Below are 20177 nucleotides of genomic sequence, written 5' to 3' on the forward strand. Positions count from 1 at the left end.
GCATTATTTACAAACAGGGCCCTTTTACCTTTACTGTTATTAACTTCTATCTGGCAGGATTCTTACACTTAGTTCTTCCTTTCTTCTCGATCCCTGTCAAGGATTTGAGTATGGACGATACGCTCTGGAGTTGCGATTTAGCGTCTGCGAGCTTCTTCTCGGCCGAGATTTTCTGTGCGGCAGCGCCCAAGTAGAATCTCTCCAAGTTCCTGCGAGAGACAACCATGGAATGAACTCTCTCTCTGGAAGAACTCTATAAAATTGGAGAGAGCTTACTTGCGTTCCGCGTCTACTTTGCGCTCCAGGAGCTGCTTGACGTGATCCAGTCGACGTAAAACCAGAGGTTTTGAGCGAGCAACGTCGTCGGCCGAGACCTTGCAAACCAGCTTGAGGACGTCGACAGCCTTGAAGAAGATCTCCTCCTTGTTCCTGGAAAATGCAAACGTTTCGAGCGTGGTCTGAGACGAGCAATTGTTACCTTGACATCTGGAGCTGCTCTGCGACCACTTCCAAAGAGGTTGGAGTGTTGAGAATGGTCGTAGCGAGAGCTGGATAGCGTGCCAAGTTGCCGAGGATGGACAGTGCGTGCTTTAAAACCTGCTCGTGCGGAGTGCTCCGGTTGGTTGTCTGAATCAGCTGGACAATCTTTCCGATTGCTCCGCCTTCCGCGATGCGGTCGCAGCAGTATTTCGAGTGACGAGTTGCTACGTCTGCAGCAGTAGAGTTTCCAGTTGCCGAAGTCAAGAAAAGTCGAGGAAGAAAGAAAAGAGTTACCTATAGTCGCACATATGTGAAGAATGCTGCTGACAGTCTTAAAACTCAGGAGCAATGCAAGAGCCTCGTTCAGGCGATTTCCAAGAGTCATGTTGCAGTCGACAGTTGCCGCAGCGTACTGAATGCGCAGTCGCAGCTGATATAGCTCGTTGGTTTGTACCTTCCGCGTATTGTAACCTTTCCAAAAGGCCTGAGACAAACTCACGTTATACCGGGGAAAGCATAGAAACTTGTACCTGAATGAGAATAGCAGAGGAAAGGATCTTCTTAAGCAGAGTGCGAGCTTTCCATCCACGATAACATGATTGTATCGTAGTCGCGGCCTGCTTTCTCTTATGAACGTGTGCTGCTTCATCGGATCCAGTGCGCTTCCTGGAACAGAATCCACGCCAATAGGATTGCAAAACTGTTGCAGCTCCGTCCAAATTTCTAGACGCTTTCTGAAAACAAACAGTCAACTCGTTACAAACGCTGTTCATTACGTACCTTTTTACTTGTTTGTCTCGCCTTCCAGCATTCGTAAGCGGCTTGTGCAATATTAGCAGCCTCCGCCTTCTTCCTCTGAACGTGTTTTCTCCATCTCGACTGTATTCTCCTGGCTGCTGAGTTCACAACAAAACTTCGGGTCGCCAACCAGCTTCTGAAACAAGATTGGATGTGGGAAGCAGCGAGCTTAAGTCGCAAATAGCTTCTTTGAGCTCTTCGTCGTCTGTAATGGGCTTCAAGAAGGACCACCGCGTTCCTGTACGAGCTAAACCTTTTCTGAGCAGCATATCTCCTGTAACATTTTTGAATCAGAGTCGCAGCTCCCGTCCAGTTCGATATCCGTTGTCTCACCAAGAAGCCACGAAAAACTGCCTGTATCTTGGTCACCTTTTCCTGTCTGCGCTCTAGAATCCGTCTCCACTGCTGTTGCACAGAAACAACGCGAGCCTTGAGCAAAGCGTATGAGCTACGATCAACATAGCCCCTCCATGATGCTTGAATTCTTCGAATGCTGGACAAAGTCGTCTTCAACCGCTTCTGTTGATCCCAACGCTTATAATGTGCCTGAATTACTGTTCCTGCAGCGCGCCTTTTCTCGTAAGTTCTTCGATCGACCACAGCGCGCCGTCTCTGCTCGATTCTTTTAACTGCGCATTTTGTCAACACGAACGTTCTGCGAGCTACAAAACATCTCCAAGCTGCCTGGATAGTAACTGCACCATCGACAATTTTCCTGTAGTTCTTCCTCCATTTCCAGCCCCTATAATTTCCCTGGATAACTACTGCTGCAGCTCGTTGTTCACGGAACTTCCTGCATTCCAGTGCAGCCGCCACCTTCCTGATGAACCACCTTGTCCGCACATAAGCTCGACGGGCTCTAAAGCATTTCCATGCAGCCTGGATGGTAACTGCACTCTCGATCATCCTTCTGTACTTTCTCGTATGATTCCAGCCCCTGTAACTTGCCTGGATAACTGTGACTGCAGCTCGTTGTTTCCGAAAAGTCCTTTTGCTCAACACTGCTTCCCACCTTTGCTCGATCTTTCTAACGAGGAGTTTTGTGAGGAAATACCTCCCGCGAGCAACAAAGCTTCTCCATGCTGCCTGGATTTTAACTATACTATCAGCCACCTTCCTGTAACGTCCTCTCTGCGTACTTCCTCTATAAAATGCTTGTATGCGCAGCACGGCGTTTGTTATCCTCAGCGTAGACGCTTCTTTTCTCGCTTGAAGGAAACTTCGCCATGCCTTTTGAATAATCGTGGCAGCATCGATCTTGCGCTTAAGGGACTTCCGAAAGAGAAACCGTTTCCAGCAGCACTGAATCTTGCATACGGCCAGCCTGGTATTAGTGTATACTCGTCTCGTTTTCCAGCCTCGATAACAGCATTGGATACGTATCGCTGAATCGTCCAGTCTTTGGATTTTCGTCACCTCTGTGTGAATACAAACCATAAGCGAACTCCAAACAGAATGCAGGTTAATATGAATGAACTGACCTTCCGATTGAAGTGCATCCTTCAGCACCTGCAGCCAAAACTATCTTATTGTTGTTCAAAACTCAAACAAACACAAATTTTGCAACCTGGAGATCCTCGCAAACAAGCTTTGAGAACATTAGTGCCAAGAGAAAAATCGCATTTTTCTCCATCCAGAAGGAATTCATGGCGCCACCATTACAACATTCTAGCACCTGGAGGACGCCATTAGCTGCAAGATGAACTGGCGACATCGTCAAATACAATACCTTTTGCAAAAACCCCATTTTTTTAGTCACATTATACAGTATTTGAAAGTGACAAGGACATCCATTGGACTGTCAAGGACCACCGAATCGTTAGTGAAGAGAAAATGCTACGAATTTGAAAATTATGACCTCTGGAGAGGGCTCGAAGGCTTCTACAGGCAAACATGCCGGAAGATAAAAATTGATAAGGTAGCATGATGCGCGTGCAATAAAAAAAGGCGTCTTGAAGTTTTGTAACTCGAAACCGTATGATTTGCATACCATCTGTAACAAGGAAAAACTCCGTTCCCAGTTTTCTAGAATTTGATATACCTTTCCCCATTTCAAAAGAAGATCAGAAAAATTCAAAGACGAATAATCAACTGGAAACTGCAATATCATCATTGTGAGAAAACAAAGCACTGTATCCATTAAGTACCTCGGAGCTTTTGCATTCTATGCGAACAATTTCTTGTACAAGCGCCTCCTTGCTTAAAAGATGTGGTATCTGCAGACGCAGCAGTTAGGCAACCAAGAATCGACAGCGGAAGCAAAAACCTGCACTTGGATTAGAATGTTCCAGGCAAGGGCGAGCATTATCTCATGGTCCCCGTCAACAATAAAATCCGCAGAAATTGCATATCCATGTTCGTCTTCGAGAGAAACTCCAGCTCGAGAAAGGATTTCAAGGGCAACGTCACAGTTATGCTTTTGCCGTTTCCTAAGCGTTGGTGGTAGCTGGATTTTCTGCAGTCACGAGTAGAGTCAGAGAAACTTACGAGCACCAACCAACCTTTACACCGGAAGTGTCGCCCGATATTACTTGTGCTAATCTGCACAGTCGAACGCCATCTTGAAAATCTTTGAAACTTGTAATTTGAAAGTTGAACTCGATCAAAGAAGTCTGTAAGAAACTCCATGTCAGTCAACGATCAAGGAAACAGAAAGCTAAAACCTGGACATGAATCAACCGATAGCCTACAGTGCTCAGATGAGCCATCAGATCTCCTTCTCCATGCATAGCGTTCTTTAAAATATCTGAAAGCGCACAGTTTACTGGTGAGCAGGCTCTATCATTTTGCTTACCTTGCAATGCCTGACGGCTCGACTTGATCACCGAATCTCTACGAAACAAAAGGATTGATCCGCCATCGAGGCCGTCTATACCACGGTCGTTTTGTAGAGCAGTTTGACATCTCAGTCGATCGAGTACTAGAACGAAAATGAGTAGCCGTTTAAGAATGACCCTTCCAAGAGCCTCGTGATAACCCTGCCGATATAATCCTTCAACAGTTCTGCGAGACAAAAGTGTCAATGTTGCAGAGTCGAAACATCACTTACTTGTTGGTTGAGTAGCATTTTGCAATTCCAGCATGGACAAAAAATTCCTGCTCGAGCATGCTTTCTAAGTATCTCGCGTCGTTATTGTCAGCGTCGCTTCCGAAACTCAAGCCGAGTACGATATAAAGCCCCAGCTTAAGCCACGGCGGAGAAAAGCCCAGGAGGACATCGACTGCTTTCTTCCGCAGCCCGACGTCAGCAAGAACAGCACAGCCATCTTTCATCCTCAATTTTCCGTCATCTATACGCTGATAAAAATAAAAAGAAAAACGAAAGAACTAAGTTACAATCTCACATTCGATCTTCATACCTTGCCTACTTGAAGCATGATGGAAACAATCTCCTCTCGACATACTGGATCAAACTGCGTGCTCAGACGTTGCCGGAAACTTGACAGAGTAAACAGTGTTCGCAGGCTTTCGTTTTCCTTTCCCGTCAAAGCACTTCCTCTAGCTTCCCCGTTGGATCTGAAAGATGTTGCTTGCTCCAAGTTTCTCGAATCATTCTTTCTAATCTCCCCAAAGTTGGCGGCTTGCGGTGTCACCACACCAGCCTTCTTCACTGCCTGTTCCAGAACAAGATTGAACCAGCTCACGTAAAGCTTTTCCTGCGACCGTAGCGAGTTTTCTCTCTTCGCGACCATTGTTTCAGGATAGTCGACTGGCTTGTTTTTCTTCTTTCCGGACAGAGGTGGCCGCAAGACCGCTTGCTTCGATCGGAGAGGCTTGGAAGCTGTTCGTGACGACGTTTTCTCAAAGTCGATCGACGGCGAGTAAGGGAATAGAACATTATTTTGCCTGTTGCTTGCCTTCAAGGGTGTGATTTGCGACGAGAACGAGCTCCGCAAGCGTGGGGGCAGCAGTGGTCCAGGCGGGAGGGAGACACAACTGATCTTGCTATGGAAATTCTCATCGTTCTCGCACGCCTGTGGAGCAGCTTCTTTCGGCTTATCAATCTGCGTCTTGTCAGCGCGAGAAATCCTGCCCCTGGTGGACACATTCCCGCCCGGCGACGTGAAAACCAGCGGACTCTGGCACCAGAGGATGAAATCCGCGTCGAGCCTCGGATCTTGGCGCTTGGAAACCGGCGTATCCATCAAATCCCTCTACGTTACCCTGATTCGCAGACACATATATCCTGATTCTCCAAAAGGAGAGAAATGGACCTCTAGTACCTCACAGATGCGATCGTCCTCCTTCGATCGCCATCGCCATCGCTTCTTCACAATATGACCGTTAGACCTAAAACCGCAGCCGTTCGATCTACTCTGCCAATCGAACGGTCCAAAATTCGAATGTTTGGGTTTAACCAGGAATATGCTTAAATAAGATATATACGAAGAATATACTCGTCATTTGGAATCAAAAGAGGGTCACAATGGACTGGACTAACGCATTGGGCATGGAGAAAAATGGGGAATGATCTGAATTGAGCTCCAAAACCTTGAGTGGAGGGGTCTGCTTGATCATCTCCTCCTGGATTTCCAGTGGAATGGTTTTGTCCTTCTTAGCTTTGATGTAATAGCGAGGAACTTTGCCATAGTTTGCAACAGTGAAGCTCACAGTGGGATCAAAGTATGGGAATGGTTTTAGTATCGACTTGGCAAGAACAAAGTCCTGGAATTCAGCTGTTTTAGAAACTTTGTTTGAAGCTCCTCATAGTTACCTGTGGAGGAGATCTCTGGTATAGCATTTCTCGGGCATGCTCGGGCTTAAATGAGCCAGCAGTAACAGAGCCATTTCTAAACGAAAGTATGAATTTGTCTCCAAGTCCTTGCGCGATCTTTCAATGAGATTTAGATTCATTAGAAAGCAATCTAAGATCCAAAGATATGGATGCTTACCTTGTTGTAAATGCTAAGGGCTTGAGATCCATTGCTAGGGAGCATAATAGCAGTAATGTAAACAGCTCCAGAGATTTTCTGGGGGAATCTTTCCATAGCATATGTAAGAGAAATGCCCCCTAAACTATGTCCGACCAAGATCACCTGCAAGAACGATAGAAAATTAACAGGAACTTCTCAAAGTATACCTTGACGTTTGCTGGCAAAGACTCGAGCAATTCGATCAAAGGGACCGAGTAAGTCTCCAGGTTACCGACGGTTTTTGCATCCACGCCGTTGGTCCCAGCGCTGGTTAAATCCACAGCCTCCACCCTGTGGCCCTCTTGTTCCAGCTTGTGTGTGACTTTGTACCAACACCAGGCACCATGGCCAGCTCCATGAACTAAAACAAAATGGAGCTTCTTAGGAACCTTTTGCTCTAGTTTGACACCATTGGCGACCAAAACATCACAAGATGAAATGTAATAGAGCACAATCCAAGTGATGAGAACGATCAAACTATGATCAAACATTGTAAATTCTGTACAGGCATTTAGGCTTTACCAAGGTTTTCTATGCTGACTAAAAAATAGTGTTCCTCGTGCATGTCGTCAGTTGGCTTTGACTGCCACATAGGATATTATCTTGACTTTGTTTGAATCATTGAATTTACATGATAGAATGAACTAAGTTCTTGTGCTTTGAGAAAAATGGAGAATGGTCTGAATGAAGCTCTAGAACCTTAGCAGAGGTGTCTGTTTATCGTACACTCTTGACTGTCCAGTGGAATGGTGAAATCTTTTGTGGCTTTGACAAAGTAAGGAACACTTCATAGTTTGCTGCGGTGAAGATCACGGTAGGGTCAAGAAACGGGAATGACTTTAGAATTGATTTGGAGAGGACAACATCCTGTAAGTGATTTCAAAGATGGAGATCACGAAGGAGAATTAAAATCATGCATTCTTATCACCTCTGGAGGAGATTTTGGGTATAGAAGTTGTCAAGAAAGCTCTAGCTTAAGCGAACTAGCAGCAGGTGTTGAAGAGGAGCCTTTACGAAATAGAGGCGCTTCTAAATCATACAAATCTCCCATGGCTTAGTGTTAATTATATGGCTGTAGTTTAGTAGAATTTCAATAGAATTATAAAATTCTATAATAATAATAATAATAATATGATTCAGTACCTGGTTGAAAACAATTCAAGCTTGAGTGGCATTAAGCGCAGTTACAAAAAAAGATCCAGCAACTCTCTTGGAAACTTTCCATGGCATATGTAAGTGAAAGACCTATGAAATCACCTGGATATTTCATACAGTTTATATAAAATGAAATATATGTGATTATCTTTTCCTTTGAAGCAGTCGGACCAAAGAATCCGATTAAGTCTCCAACTTATCCACTGTAAGTACATCCATACCGCTCGTTGCAACGCTAGTTAAGTCCAGCGGATCCACTTGGCCTGTTCCTCAAGCCCTTGTGTGACTTTATACCAGCCGCGGCCAGCTCCATGCATGAAGTGGAACTTACTGGATTCATGGTTGCTTGCTTGTGCGAGGATAGCACAGGTGTGAGGAGAATCAAAGAGATAATGAGGTGAACCATTTGAGCTATACAAATTTTGCCACTATAGACAAACCGTATAGAAGAACCTTGTAGAAGAGCGTAGAAAAATCGGGTGAACTATATCATCACTAGTCGTTCAGAAGTCATTGTTGGAAAAGACTTCTAATTTTTTTTTACTGGAACATTTTGACTTTGACACGGACTTCTTAAAGATGTACATTATATTATTACATGCTTTTAAATCCTCATTATATGATTAAGCCAGAGACAATAGCAGCTTCACTAACGCAAGTGGGGTGGAGAAAAATGGCGAGTGATCACTGTCAAGCGTTAAGACTTGGAGTGGAGGGTTCTCGTAAATCATTTCCTCTTGACGTGCCACTAGAATAACTTGATCCTGGAGTGTTTTGATGAAGTAACGAGGAACACCTCCATAGTTGGCAGAGGTGAAGTTCACAGCAACATCGAACAGCGGGAATGGCTTAAGCAGTGATTTCGCCAAAATAACATCCTACGTAAAAGTATCTGTTAATGAAAACTTCTAAGCTTTGTTTGTTTACCTGTGAAGGAGATTTGTTATATAGCACTTGTTGGGCGCGGTCTAGTTTAAATGCAGCAGCCGAAGGTACCGTGGAGCCATTTGAAAATATCAGTGTCAAGCTGCCGGGAGTTCCCTTTCATAATGAAAGCGACTAAAATAAAAAACTAACAATCAAAATAATTACCGGCTGGTTGAAGATCTCCCGAGCCCGAGTTGCATTGTGAGAAAACATAAAAGCAGCGAGATAAACAGCTTTGGAGATTCGGCTAGGCATTTTCTCCAAGGCGTATGTAAGCGTGATTCCTCCCGAGCTATGGCCAACCAAGATCACCTGAAAGTTTCAATAGAAGCGAGAAACTCAAATTCCCCCAAAAAACTTACACAACTTACTGTGTCATTCACGGACTCAAGCATCTGGATCAAGGGAGCCGAATACCTCTCCACGCTACCAACGGTGGTAGCATCGACACTGCTCGTTCCAGCACTGACCAAATCCAAGGTGTCCACTTGGTGGCCAGATTGTTGCAATGCATTCGCGATTTTGTACCAGCACCACGCACCATGGCCAGCTCCATGAACAAGAACAAAATGGTGTTTCTTGGCATCCACAATTTTACCAGAGACTGGGAACTGGAGAAGAAAGAGAACAACTATGCCTAAGAAGGCCGCAATCCATCCCATAGCCCTGTTGATCCAAGAAGCAATCTGAGTCTTACAAAGATTGTTTAAGTTAAAAAACTTGCGAGTATAAAAGAATATACTTTATTCGATAGCATGCTTTAGCGAGTATTTTTGAACCTTAGGTATATTCGTTTGTGGAACTGATAGTTAGCTTACCTGTGAAGGAGATCTGCATTTCTCTGGTGCTCTAGCTTAAATGAGCCGGCAGTAATTCCAAACAAAAGTGTCTCCAGGTCCTTGGGCGATCTTTCAATGAGATCTAGATTCAGTAGAAGCAATAGATGCAAAGATATAGATGCTTATCGAAGGGGCCAAGTAGTTTTCCAGGCTACCGACTGTGGTTGCATCCACGCCGTTGGTCCCGGTGCTCAGTTAAATCCATAGCGTCCACCCCCTCTTGTTCCAGCTTGTGTGTGACTTTGTCCGGTTAAAAGCTTTCTGAAACTTTTGCCCATGGGCGATTAAAACATCACAAGATGAAGTGTAATAAAGTGATGAAGACGATCAAACTATGATTAGACATCAGACATTTTGTAATAAGCCGGCCTAGAAATACAGTGACTGCCACAATTTCTTTACTTTTTGACAAAATCTTTGACCACTGACATGATAGAGTGAACTAAGTTCTTGGGCATTGAGAAAAATGGAGAGTGGTCTGAATGAAGCTCTAGAACCTTTTGCGGAGGATTCTGCTTGATCATGTCCTCTTGACGTCTCAGTGGAATGGTGCGGTCTTTCGTGGCTTTGATAAAGTAGCGAGGAATACTTCCATAGTTTGCTGCAGTGAAGCTCACGGCAGGGTCAAGAATCGGGAATGGCTTTAGAATCGATTTGGCAAGGACCACATCCTGTAAGTTGGAGAAAGATTACAAAGGAGAATTGACAACAGTAAAATTTATTACCTCTGGAGGAGATTTTTGGTACAGAAGTTGTCGAGCAAACTGTAGCTTGAACGAAGAAGCAGCAGGTGTTGAAGAGGAGCTATTACGAAATAGAGGTGTCATATATTTTTGTAAACCTTGAGTAATCTGTAATATAGAATTATAAAATAGTAATAATTATTATTATTATAGTACCTGGCTGTAAGCTCGCCGAGCTTGAGTTGCATTCGAAGATAGCATAAGCGCAGTTACGAAAAAAGATCCAGAAATTCTCTCTGGAAACTTTTCCATGGCATATGTAAGTGAAAGACCTGCTAGACTATGCCCAACTAAAATCACCTGGAAATTTCATACAATTTACAGTCATTCCTTTGATAAAATAGATGTGTTACCTTTTCCTTTGGTGGAAGTGATTCAAGCAGTTGAACCAAAGGAACCGAGTAAGTCTCCAAGCTATCCACTGCAAGTGCATCCACACCACTCGTTCCAGCGCTGGTTAAATCCAGTGCATCCACTTTGTGGCCCTGTTCCTCAAGCTCTTGTGTGACTTTATACCAGCACCATGCTCCATGGCCAGCTCCATGCACTAGAACAAAGTGGAACTTACTAGATTCCTGGTTGCTTGCTTGTGCGAGGATCGCGCAGGCAAGGAGAGTCCAATAGATAAAGAGATGAACCATTTGTGCCACTACTGTGTAGAAGAACCGTATAGAAGTAGAAGAGCGTAGAACAGATGGGCAAAATATATTGTCACCAAGTCGTTCAGAAGTCTTTGTTGGAGAGGACCTCTAGTCTTTTTGACTGTAACTTTTTGACTTTGACTTACTTGACTATTGACTAGAACTTACTGGATTTATGTTTGCTTGCTTGTGCAAGGATAACATAGGTAAGGAGAATAATGAGATTTGAGTTAAGGGCCAACCCATCCAGTGTATGAGGGGAATTTTTTTGGTATATATGGAATTCAAAAACCATAACATGGAATTTTAGGGCAACTAAGCTCTTGTCCGATAAGCTTTTCAAGCTTGGATGTTTGGCTTCCTCCTTGGGCTCTTGTTGAAGAATCTGTTTGTTCTATATTTTTGCATAACTATTTCAAATTTTTGAAGTTTTTCCTGTAGCAAGTCCAACTTAATTCTTTGTTCATTTTCTTTTTGTTTCTCTCCAACTTTTGTGCTTCTTTCACTGCTGTTGTTTGTAAGTTGAAATTCTCCCATTAGCTCTTCTAATCAAACAATCTCCTGCATAAACTTCCTCAATTTTTGTGGCCTTTGCTGGCAGTAATGTATTCTAAGTTGTTCCATAGGGAAAACCTCTACCTCTCCCATGTTTGTAATTACTGTTGAGTTTACGTGAAAAATAACATTTGTGAGCTGAGCCATAAATTTCTTTCATTGTTGGCTAGTGAGGGGGAAATTTTCTTAGTGGTCATTTCCTCCCAGCGGTCCGCCTGTCAACCTATTGACTATCTCTGTAAGAATATTTAAATATTGTACTATAAACTTTTTTATCTCCATAAATTTGAAAAGGAATATAACGAGAATCCAAAACTATTTTGTCAAGCTTTGAGCAGGCAAGTAAAAAGATGATACAATATGACGTGTATGCTCCACCAGGACAGAGATAACTAGAGCGTAGTCTAGCACTTGTTCCTGCGGTATAAAGCAAGTGTCCAAAAGTCTTTCAAGTAGAAAAGATCAAAGCGAAAGCTTACCGGCTTTGTGATTGAAAACTGGTTCATGATATCCATGCATTGTCGGTCTTGTCCTCCTTTGCTGTGACTCCAGCAGCGCTTGGAGACGATTCATTGGAAGGAGCCGGAGGCTGGGAAGGCCTTCTTCTCTCGTGACAGAGCTCGAAACATCAAGCACATCCGTCGTCGTTGGCGATTAAGATCCTGACCATAAAAGCGGGATATATGTTCTCCAAGAAAAAGCATTCAGTTATGTGTAAGAGCACCAAATACTGAGTATACAATGAGCAACATATCGACAATTCAGGCAACGTAACATAAGCACTTGTGTATGTGAGGAAAAACACATACCAGCGGCAAGTTTGTATGAGATTCCAAGCTCTATAGCTGCAAAACCAGGGATCCAACACAGTGATGAGACAAGATGCTCTCGAAGTATGACGTGGTGCTGACAGGCACACGACATTACCATGGAAAATTCAGCGAAGAGAAAAAATCGACACCTGGGGATCAGAATGTGCCTAAGCCCAAGCTACACGTGGCAAAATCCAAACCACCCATGACGAGAACGTCTCCCATGTATGGCAAATCCGGGACTTTCGATTCCATGTGCGGGACCCAACGACGCTAGTTTTTGATCGAATTCCAGTGTGGGACGTGGTTTGCTTAAATTCCATTGTCATGGAATGTGATTATTTCGGTGTATGGAGATTTTCTCGAAGCAAAGAAGCTATTCGATAGGATGGAACGAGATTCTCACAACAAAAGACTGATCAATCCAGACTCGACGATCGTTGCGCAGAGATCTTGATGGAGCACGAAAGTTCTTTGCGAGGACGACACCGTGTCATGAGCAACACTTACCAACTCATTTGCGTAGCATGGCTGCACTATTCTAGCAACAAGGATGTCAAACTGCGATCAATCTCTTTGATTCAATGACCGTTTTTCTAACAAAGACAATACTCGTCAAGGAAAGAAGAGAAAGAACAAAAACGAGAAAGGAGAAAAGCTCGAGATTAACAATTTTGGGGAGGAATTAGAATATGACAGGTGAGGAGAATTAGTCACGTAGCTATTTTTCTTCCGTGAGCTTCGCAGCTTATAAAGTTCTTAAGTTCCATCCTTCGTATGTAAGTTCTTCACTAAATTACCACTTTGTTCTATGTAAAGTTCTTCGCTATGTTTTTCTTCTGTGATTTTCACAAGATTTCTTGCAAGGTTTAGGGTTTAGGGAGGAGCTCTTGTTCCTCAGAGCTCACTGTAGCAATCGTTCCAGCAATCGAGCTCCACCTTTGTCTTGCGTGGAACTACCGGTTCTGGAAGCTCTCGGCGGTTTCCAGGCCTCCGCAGCTGGCGTACATGTCGAGCAGTGCGGTTGTGAGCACTGCATTGTCTTCCAGACCACCGGTCTCCAGAAGTTCCTGGTAGAGGAGCTTGCCTTGCACTGGAGCTGGAATATGCTTGAGCAGGCACTCCATCTGTAAGCAGTGACGCCATCCAGCTGCATTCTCGCGAAGAGCGACAGAGTCATCTCCAGATCCCCGACTTGGGCGTGAGCCAAGACGATGGACGTCCAGGAGCTCACGTTCTTGCTCGCCATCTTTCAAAAATTTCCCGAACGCCCTCTAGTCTCCCAAGCTTGGCGTTCAGGAGCGAGTGCCACAAGGGTATGTTGGAAGCAAACTTGCTCTCTTCGATCAGTTGAGTGGCAATTACTTCTGGAAGATCTTTCTGACCAGAGCAAGCAAGAGCGAAGCAGAGAAATCAACAGTGACGCAAGTCACCGGAGATGGCTTTACTCGATCCAGCTCCATCCGTGTCAACAGCAACAACGCCTCAACAAAATGCCTATTCTGCGCAGAAGCAGAGACCACGAGAAAAGATCTCTGTTCCAGATGCCCGCAAACACTTTATATGCTAGATCAAGCTTGCCTGTAGTATCGTGTTTCCGACGAACTGGTCTTCAGCGCCTCGCTGAAACAAAGCTGTGCACGCAACGAATTTGTGCTAGACTATTCTCTTGTACGGACCATTTGAGAAGAGACACAGAGGCTCTCGACACTGCCGGGTTGACATCCACGGTTCGCGAGTGATCTCCATATCTTCGCTTCCATCCAGGTCTCCATGAACTTGGCATTCACAGATTCGAATCCGCTGCAAACTCATCTAGCAGGATTGATGCATCCCATGACCAAGGAGCAAGCTCTAAACCAAGAACTCCCCAAGAACAATCTGTGGTCCTCCCCAATCAAAAATGGCTTGCGCTCGGTGAGCCCATCCGCAAACTTGTAGAGGCAATCTGTATAACATTTCTAGGGTTATATGGCAATAGCTTTCGTTCTTATCATGGTCAACTCTTTAAAGTCTTGAATCTGGAAGGCTTCATGGGATCGCTTGCTGCCCGACACGTTGGCTTCAATGGTTTCTGACTAAGATCTAAGCCTGTTTTAAACCCTAGAATGCAAAAGGCTGCTTATATAGATATATTCCATGAGCCATTCTTCAAATAAATTGCTTATTTTGGTGCCACAAGGGATCTTGTTATTAAGCCAGAGACAATAACAACCTCACCAAAGAATGTGGGGTGGAGAAGAATGGCGAGTGATCACTGTCAAGCGTTAAGACTTGGAATGGAGGGTTTTCATGAATCATTTGCTCTTGACGCGCCCGTAAAATCGTTCGATCCTGAAGAGTTTTGATGAAGTAACGAGGAACACGTCCATAGTTGGCAGAGGTGAAGTTCACGGCAGCATCGAACAGCGGGAATGGCTTAAGCAGTGATTTCGCCAAAACAACATCCTACTTACAGTACGTGAAAGTATCTGTTAATGCAAACTTCTAAACTTTGTTTCTTTACCTGTGAAGGAGATTTGTTATATAACACTTGTTGGGCGCGGTCTAGATTAAATGCAGCAGCCGTAGGTACCATGGAGCCATTTGAAAAGATCATTTTCAAGTTGCCCGGAGTTCCCTTTCATAATGAAAGCAAAAAACATAAAATATAAAAATAAACATAGCCAATAAAAATAATTACCGGCTGGTTGAAGATTTCCCGAGCCCGAGTTGCATTGTGGGAAAACATAAAAGCAGCGAGATAAACAGCTTTGGAGATTCGGCCAGGAATTTTCTCCAAGGCGTATGTAAGCGTGATTCCTCCTAAGCTATGTCCGACCAAGATCACCTGAAAAAGCGAGAAACTCAAATTCGCCCAAAAACTTGCACAAACTTACTGTGTCATTCAGAGAGTCAAGCATCTGGATCAAAGGAGCCGAATAATTCTCCACACTACCAACAGTGGTAGCATCGACACTGCTCGTTCCAGCACTGACCAGATCCAATGTATCCACTCGGTGACCGGATTGTTCCAACTCATTCGCGATTTTGTACCAGCACCACGCACCATGGCCAGCTCCATGAACAAGAACAAAGTGGTGTTTCTTGGCATCCACCGAGAATGGGAATTGGAGAAGAAAGAGAACAAATATGCCCAAGAAAACCGCAATGCATCCCATCACACAGAGAGAGAGAGAGAGAGAGAGAGAGAGAGAGAGAGAGAGAGAGAGAGAGAGAGAGTAGAAATGTAGTTGACGTGCATACCTTTTAAAACTTATGCGGTCCCATGCAAAAGAGAGTAGGAATGTAGGTGACGCACATACCTTTCAAAACTTATGGTCCCATGCAAGACCCCACAGAGAGAGAGAGAGAGAGAGAGTAGAAATGTAGATGACGCGCATACCTTTTAAAAACTTATGCGGTCCCCAAAGAGATCTAGTTTGACTTTAAAAAGAATATACTTAAACTTAATATATTTTTTACGAATATTCATTTGGGGCTGTTGAAAGAGCCGTGCATCAGCCGATTCGAAGAGCCAATTGAACCAGTTCAAGCAAGAGCACACTCACGCAACGATGCCATGGAAAAGACCACTCCTACCTTTCAAGAGAGGAGATGTGGTAGTTGCGATGCTCAATTCTTTCGAGGAGGAAAAGCTCTAGTTGCTCGACGATAAAAGACTCTCAGCTGCAGGCTTTGGAAGAAACCAGGAACGTTGTCGGCCGAAGACCTTGCAAACTAGCTTAAGGACGTCCACGGCCTCCAAGAAGATTTCCTCCTTGTTCCTGGAAAAGTGCTACTCAGCCAACAAGTGATGGTTTGGCTTTGGCTACATCGTCTCTTAGAGCTGTTGAAGGACTATTATATATCAGCAGAGTTATCACGAGGCTCTTGGACTGCTGATTCTACTCATTGTGGTTGTAGTACTCGATCGACTCAAATGTCGAACTGCTCTGGTATGGCGGATCAAATTCTGTTCACAGAGAATTGTAAACAAACAAAGATTTAGACTTTTATTTGCTTTTATTAACAGATATTTAACTGTAACTATGGACGTGTTCCTCGTTACTTCGTCAGAACTCTCCTGGATCGAGCGCAGTGGCTCGTCAAGAGTAAATTTCACGAAAACCATCTATTCCAAATCTTAACACTTGTCACTCGCCATTTGCTTTAGTGTTGCTATTGTCTCTGCTATGGAATAATCCAGCAAGAAGTTCGTGTCCAAGCGAAAAAGCTCCGGTCAGGAAAAGGCTATAGACAATAACTTCTGAACAACTAGTGACCATATATTTCACCACATTTTCAATACTTCTATACAGTTTTTCTTGAGTGGCAGAATTTGTATTGCTACAATGGTTCATCTCTTTATCTATTGGATTCTCCTTGCCTGCGCGATCCTCGCACAAGCAAGCAACCAGGAATCTAGTAAGTTCCACTTTGTTCTAGTGCATGGAGCTGGCCATGGAGCATGGTGCTGGTATAAAGTCACACAAGAGCTTGAGGAACAGGGCCACAAAGTGGATGCACTGGATTTAACCAGCGCTGGAACGAGTGGTGTGGATGCACTTGCAGTGGATAGCTTGGAGACTTACTCGGTTCCTTTGGTTCAACTGCTTGAATCACTTCCACCAAAGGAAAAGGTAACACATCTATTTTATCAAAGGAATGACTGTAAATTGTATGAAATTTCCAGGTGATTTTAGTTGGGCATAGTCTAGCAGGTCTTTCACTTACATATGCCATGGAAAAGTTTCCAGAGAGAATTTCTGGATCCTTTTTTGTAACTGCACTTATGTTCACTTCAAACGCAACTCAAGCTCGACAAGATTTCAACCAGGTACTGAATCCTGAATCATATTATTATTTTGTCATTTTATAATATTCCATATTGCAGATTTTTCAAGGAATTCAACCATATATCACACCTCTATTTCGCAATGGCTCTTCTTCAACACCTGCTGCTGCTTCCTTCCGGCTAGAGTTTGTTCGAAAAGTTCTATACCATAAATCTCCTCCACAGGTGATCGTACTATGTCAATGCTCCTTCGTAATCTTTTCTATCATTACAGGATGTTGTCCTCGCCAAATCGATTCTAAAGCCATTCCCGGTTCTTGACCCTGCGGTGAGCTTCACCGCAGCAAACTATGGAAGTGTTCCTCGCTACTTTATCAAAGCCACGGAAGATCGCGCCATTCCACTGGAAAGGCAAGAGGACATGATCAGGAAGACTCCTCCGTTCAAGGTTCTAAAGCTTCCTTCAGACCACTCTCCATTTTTCTCAATGCCCAAGAGCTTAGTTCACTCTATCATGTCAGTGCTCTAGCTCAAGAGACCAATTCAATGTCTCAAACAGTGCAAAGTTTTTTAAACTGTAACGAGTATACTCCGAATATCCGTTTAGGGTTCTTGAGCAAAATGGGGAAGCTGGGCAGGATCTATCATCCCGGGTGCTCACAGGGCGATGCCAAGACGTACGCGCTGGCGATCGTCCGTGCGATCCAGGAATGCGGCGCGCTTACGTCGCATCAGCTGTGGGATCACGCCCAGGCCGAGGGGATTCGCACCAAGCGCCAACTGAAGCAATTCCTGCGGTGGATGAAGCAAGAGCACCTGGTGAGCACCGTCGAGCTTCCAGCCCATGGCGACAACCGCGTCTACAAGCTCCCGGACAGGATCCGCGACGATGCCATCTCTGGCGTGAGCGCTGCGGCGGGGAGGATCGAGACGCCGGAAAAGGAGTACAAGATTGATCTTGGCGAGATCTGGCTCAAGAACAATCCCCGCGAGCAGCTAACCAAGTACGAGCTCCGCCTCCAGGCGCGAGAGGAGAGGCGCGGCCTAGCTCCACTCATGCCTTTCTGGGATATATGAGAGAAGAGATCTGGCAGTTGCGATGCTCGATTCTTGTCGAGGAGAAAAAGATCTAGTTGCTCGACGATGAAAGACTCTCGCTTGCAAGCTCCGGAGATCTTGGAAGAACTTACGCAAGTCAGTATGATATGAAAGAGAAACGAAAGAGAAGGTTCTCACCTTTGTTTTACTGGCTGGAAGTCTCGGTCCGGAATGTCTCTGCTGTGTTGCTCGATCCTCCAGTGTTGCTGCTGTGATCGAGCAACTTGAGGTTCCTGAGGCCAAAGTACCAGGGTGATTTTGTCGGGAGAGGGGCGAGCTTGAGGTAGCCAAGAAACATGGCCACGACTTCGCTCATGCTCGGCCGACTCGCCTCGTCTTCGTGCGTGCACAGCAGAGCAATGTGAATCGATCGCAGGGCCTCGGTTTGCGAGTAATTTTTCGATCGTAAGAGTTCCTTATCCACGATCTCTTCCACATTTCCGCCTGGGTGAAACGACCATAACTGTGCAGGCAAGAAAAGGAAAACTTTTAAGTTCGTGCTTGAAAACTTTGCTCGAGACATACCCATTCTAGGATCCCATCGTAGTTCGGTGATAATCTGGGATCCCGGCATTTCATCCCGCAGATGATCTCTAGAAGGAGCACCCCAAAGCTGAAAACATCAGCTTTTACTGTTAATCGCCCGCCCATGGCATACTCTGGTGCCATATATCCACTGCAAACAGCCAAAGTTGAGAAACAAAAAAACTCATACTTTACGGATTCCATACGTACTAGGTACCCGCAATTTTTGTATCCACTGAGGTCCTGTCTTGATCAAAGAGCTTCGAGATTCCAAAGTCTGAGATCTTAGGCGTCAGGTCTTTGTCGAGAAGTATGTTGCTAGCCTTTATATCCCGGTGAATTATCTGTATCTGAGACTCCTCGTGGAGATAAGCGAGTCCCCGTGCAACTCCAATAGCAATATTGTATCGAGTTGGCCAGTCAAGGACAATCTTGCCATTGGAATCTTGCAAAGAACAGAATTTAACACTAGTCAGCAGCAGCAAAAATTCTCAATGATAGAGACTTACTGTCAAAAGCACGATCAAGGCTCCCGTTGGGAAGATACTCGTAGACTAGCAATCTTTCATCGCCTTTGACGGAGTAGCCTCGCAGCCTGGTAAGGTTTCGATGCTGGATGCCGGTGATGATGTTAACTTCATTTACAAACTCCTGATTTCCTTGGCTAGAATGTAGAGACAATTTCTTCACTGCTACTTCAGATCCGTCAGTCAGAACACCCTGCAATACGACAAAGATAAATCATATTTTTCATAACACCAGATTTACAATTACCTTGTATACTGGGCCAAATCCTCCTTGACCAAGCTTGTTTTGCTCGCCGAACTCCTTCGTTGCAAGCTTTAGCTCCTCATAATCGAAAGTGAGAGATCGTCCTTCAAAACTATCTGAAAAGCCAGGAACATTAATTGAAAATCACAGGCAAGTTTCTTATACCTCCAAATTCTCCATGTTGCCGCAGTGACGAGCTCTGATCATCCAAATGCCGATTTCGACGACTTTTCGTCCGGAAGCAAAATACTAAAACCCCGACAGCAGCAGCCAAGGCTGCTACAGCACCGGCAGTTACCCCCACAATCACTCCTGTTCTCGAGGAGCTACCTTGAAATATAGAAAACGTTGTTTGAGTGTTACCAGTATATTTACTACTTCTATACCTTTGCGAGCTTCCGGGATTTCTGGAGGGATGGCTACTGGAGTTACCGCGGGCGACAAGTCTCCTGGCAGCTCATAACCTTCAAAAGAGAAAAAACAACAATCTTTTAAGATGGAAGAACAAGAACTTCCACAAACCTGGGATGAAATTGTAGTTCTCGAAGCGGAGGTAGCATCTATAGCTACTGCTGTTCACCCAATACTGCGCACCAACGGTGAGAGGAGCTGCTTCATCGATCCCATCCCTGGCAATGTTGAAACACTGGCCGCAATCTCCCTGGGACATGTTGTAGCACTCGCAGTAGCCAAAGACTGTGTCGGGATACTTGCCAAAGCCATAGCTCGCGGAGTCATTGCGAGGAACGGTCTTGAAGAGAAAGCCAAGAACCACATCGAGGTTTAGCTTGAAAGCGCTGCCTGGAGTGGTCTTGCGCGTGTTGGAGTAGACGATATTGGGGGAAATGCCCGAAGGCACGCTCGCAAAAACCCCGCGGCACAGGAACACGAGCAAGAACACAGCGACAGCCCTCCTCTCCATCTTCAAGAACAAAGAAAGAAGATTTCATCGATCGATCGATCGAACTGGAGTACCATACCTCGAAATATCACCGCCGCCTACATTCGCCAGGCTCCATCGATGCCGCGATCGCCGCCGCCGATCGGCGCTGTGCGCGATAAGATCTCCCGCCGCCGCCGGAAGAACAAAACCTACGATGACAACGCTGGAGGAAGTGCCCGGCATTTTCTTTCTTTTCTACT

General features: G+C 44.8%; 7 protein-coding genes across 9 annotated transcripts; 1 reads left to right on the top strand and 6 right to left on the bottom strand.

Moving 5' to 3' along the window:
* Positions 1-6: 6 nt before the first annotated feature.
* LOC9630531 (abnormal spindle-like microcephaly-associated protein homolog) lies at positions 7-5589 on the bottom strand. Of its 2 annotated transcripts, none has more exons than XM_024666310.1 (19): positions 5502-5589; positions 4638-5442; positions 4328-4575; positions 4073-4281; positions 3942-4024; positions 3786-3890; positions 3545-3733; positions 3426-3494; positions 3320-3376; positions 3137-3271; positions 3008-3076; positions 2846-2953; positions 2760-2787; positions 1261-2696; positions 1011-1214; positions 775-964; positions 479-710; positions 277-429; positions 7-209 (listed from the first exon to the last, which is right to left on the bottom strand). In XM_024666310.1, the coding sequence occupies exons 2-19, from the start codon at positions 5421-5423 to the stop codon at positions 47-49; spliced, it is 4464 nt and encodes a 1487-aa protein (XP_024522078.1). In that variant the 5' UTR covers positions 5424-5442; positions 5502-5589; the 3' UTR covers positions 7-46. The 2 variants fall into 2 exon arrangements, with proteins under 2 accessions (XP_024522078.1, XP_024522077.1); XM_024666309.1 differs by having other exon boundaries at positions 3780-3890.
* LOC112343219 (methylesterase 3-like) lies at positions 5433-6682 on the bottom strand. Its single transcript, XM_024666340.1, has 5 exons — positions 6359-6682; positions 6171-6314; positions 5993-6109; positions 5720-5943; positions 5433-5568 (listed from the first exon to the last, which is right to left on the bottom strand). Exons 1-5 carry the CDS (start codon positions 6680-6682, stop codon positions 5433-5435), a joined length of 945 nt encoding a protein of 314 aa, XP_024522108.1.
* Positions 6683-7916: 1234 nt separating this feature from the next.
* LOC112343209 (putative methylesterase 13, chloroplastic) lies at positions 7917-8963 on the bottom strand. Its single transcript, XM_024666323.1, has 4 exons — positions 8645-8963; positions 8439-8585; positions 8274-8387; positions 7917-8224 (listed from the first exon to the last, which is right to left on the bottom strand). Exons 1-4 carry the CDS (start codon positions 8933-8935, stop codon positions 7970-7972), a joined length of 807 nt encoding a protein of 268 aa, XP_024522091.1. The 5' UTR covers positions 8936-8963; the 3' UTR covers positions 7917-7969.
* Positions 8964-9484: 521 nt separating this feature from the next.
* On the bottom strand, positions 9485-10496 carry LOC112343220 (putative methylesterase 13, chloroplastic). The gene is made up of 4 exons (XM_024666341.1): positions 10209-10496; positions 10012-10155; positions 9838-9963; positions 9485-9783 (listed from the first exon to the last, which is right to left on the bottom strand). The coding sequence occupies exons 1-4, from the start codon at positions 10494-10496 to the stop codon at positions 9511-9513; spliced, it is 831 nt and encodes a 276-aa protein (XP_024522109.1). The 3' UTR covers positions 9485-9510.
* Positions 10497-13998: 3502 nt separating this feature from the next.
* LOC112343210 (putative methylesterase 13, chloroplastic) lies at positions 13999-15050 on the bottom strand. Its single transcript, XM_024666324.1, has 4 exons — positions 14743-15050; positions 14547-14693; positions 14370-14483; positions 13999-14311 (listed from the first exon to the last, which is right to left on the bottom strand). Exons 1-4 carry the CDS (start codon positions 15022-15024, stop codon positions 14057-14059), a joined length of 798 nt encoding a protein of 265 aa, XP_024522092.1. The 5' UTR covers positions 15025-15050; the 3' UTR covers positions 13999-14056.
* A 1119-nt stretch (positions 15051-16169) lies between these two features.
* On the top strand, positions 16170-17886 carry LOC112343207 (putative methylesterase 13, chloroplastic). Its single transcript, XM_024666318.1, has 4 exons — positions 16170-16485; positions 16539-16682; positions 16740-16865; positions 16915-17886. Exons 1-4 carry the CDS (start codon positions 16198-16200, stop codon positions 17167-17169), a joined length of 813 nt encoding a protein of 270 aa, XP_024522086.1. The 5' UTR covers positions 16170-16197; the 3' UTR covers positions 17170-17886.
* On the bottom strand, positions 17228-20153 carry LOC9630212 (putative receptor-like protein kinase At4g00960). 2 transcript variants are annotated; one of them, XM_024666317.1, is made up of 10 exons: positions 20015-20153; positions 19557-19956; positions 19421-19498; positions 19200-19364; positions 19038-19150; positions 18773-18983; positions 18474-18708; positions 18264-18414; positions 17877-18201; positions 17228-17798 (listed from the first exon to the last, which is right to left on the bottom strand). In XM_024666317.1, the coding sequence occupies exons 2-9, from the start codon at positions 19954-19956 to the stop codon at positions 17884-17886; spliced, it is 1671 nt and encodes a 556-aa protein (XP_024522085.1). In that variant the 5' UTR covers positions 20015-20153; the 3' UTR covers positions 17228-17798; positions 17877-17883. The 2 variants fall into 2 exon arrangements, with proteins under 2 accessions (XP_024522085.1, XP_002992698.2); XM_002992652.2 differs by having other exon boundaries at positions 17228-17815; positions 20015-20152.
* Positions 20154-20177: the final 24 nt, after the last annotated feature.

This window comes from Selaginella moellendorffii, unplaced genomic scaffold (assembly GCF_000143415.4).
Source record: "Selaginella moellendorffii unplaced genomic scaffold, v1.0 SELMOscaffold_139, whole genome shotgun sequence".
Classification (NCBI taxonomy): domain Eukaryota; kingdom Viridiplantae; phylum Streptophyta; class Lycopodiopsida; order Selaginellales; family Selaginellaceae; genus Selaginella; species Selaginella moellendorffii.

Bases quoted from the DNA above. Each gene is read 5' to 3' on its own strand.
- LOC9630531 (XM_024666309.1), bottom strand. From the start codon at position 5,423: ATGGATACGCCGGTTTCCAAGCGCCAAGATCCGAGGCTCGACGCGGAT. The intron at 3,272-3,319 runs GTATATCAAATT...TCCTTGTTACAG, and splicing joins TTCTTTTGAAATGGGGAAAG to ATGGTATGCAAATCATACGG. The intron at 711-774 runs GTAACTCTTTTC...CTACTGCTGCAG, and splicing joins TCACATATGTGCGACTATAG to ACGTAGCAACTCGTCACTCG.
- LOC112343219 (XM_024666340.1), bottom strand. From the start codon at position 6,682: ATGTTTGATCATAGTTTGATCGTTCTCATCACTTGGATTGTGCTCTAT. The intron at 6,315-6,358 runs GTATACTTTGAG...TCGTTCTTGCAG, and splicing joins CTTTGCCAGCAAACGTCAAG to GTGATCTTGGTCGGACATAG. The intron at 5,944-5,992 runs GTAACTATGAGG...GCTGAATTCCAG, and splicing joins ACCAGAGATCTCCTCCACAG to GACTTTGTTCTTGCCAAGTC.
- LOC112343209 (XM_024666323.1), bottom strand. From the start codon at position 8,935: ATGGGATGGATTGCGGCCTTCTTAGGCATAGTTGTTCTCTTTCTTCTC. The intron at 8,388-8,438 runs GTAATTATTTTG...TCATTATGAAAG, and splicing joins GGGAGATCTTCAACCAGCCG to GGAACTCCCGGCAGCTTGAC. The intron at 8,225-8,273 runs GTAAACAAACAA...ACTTTTACGTAG, and splicing joins ATAACAAATCTCCTTCACAG to GATGTTATTTTGGCGAAATC.
- LOC112343220 (XM_024666341.1), bottom strand. From the start codon at position 10,496: ATGGTTCATCTCTTTATCTATTGGACTCTCCTTGCCTGCGCGATCCTC. The intron at 9,964-10,011 runs GTACTATAATAA...TCTATATTACAG, and splicing joins CTCGGCGAGCTTACAGCCAG to ATTACTCAAGGTTTACAAAA. The intron at 9,784-9,837 runs GTAATAAATTTT...TCCAACTTACAG, and splicing joins ACCAAAAATCTCCTCCAGAG to GATGTGGTCCTTGCCAAATC.
- LOC112343210 (XM_024666324.1), bottom strand. From the start codon at position 15,024: ATGGGATGCATTGCGGTTTTCTTGGGCATATTTGTTCTCTTTCTTCTC. The intron at 14,484-14,546 runs GTAATTATTTTT...TCATTATGAAAG, and splicing joins GGGAAATCTTCAACCAGCCG to GGAACTCCGGGCAACTTGAA. The intron at 14,312-14,369 runs GTAAAGAAACAA...TACTGTAAGTAG, and splicing joins ATAACAAATCTCCTTCACAG to GATGTTGTTTTGGCGAAATC.
- LOC112343207 (XM_024666318.1), top strand. From the start codon at position 16,198: ATGGTTCATCTCTTTATCTATTGGATTCTCCTTGCCTGCGCGATCCTC. The intron at 16,486-16,538 runs GTAACACATCTA...TGAAATTTCCAG, and splicing joins CACTTCCACCAAAGGAAAAG to GTGATTTTAGTTGGGCATAG. The intron at 16,683-16,739 runs GTACTGAATCCT...TCCATATTGCAG, and splicing joins CTCGACAAGATTTCAACCAG to ATTTTTCAAGGAATTCAACC.
- LOC9630212 (XM_024666317.1), bottom strand. From the start codon at position 19,956: ATGGAGAGGAGGGCTGTCGCTGTGTTCTTGCTCGTGTTCCTGTGCCGC. The intron at 19,151-19,199 runs GTATAAGAAACT...CTGGCTTTTCAG, and splicing joins GCAACATGGAGAATTTGGAG to ATAGTTTTGAAGGACGATCT. The intron at 18,709-18,772 runs GTAAGTCTCTAT...GTTCTTTGCAAG, and splicing joins CCTTGATCGTGCTTTTGACA to ATTCCAATGGCAAGATTGTC.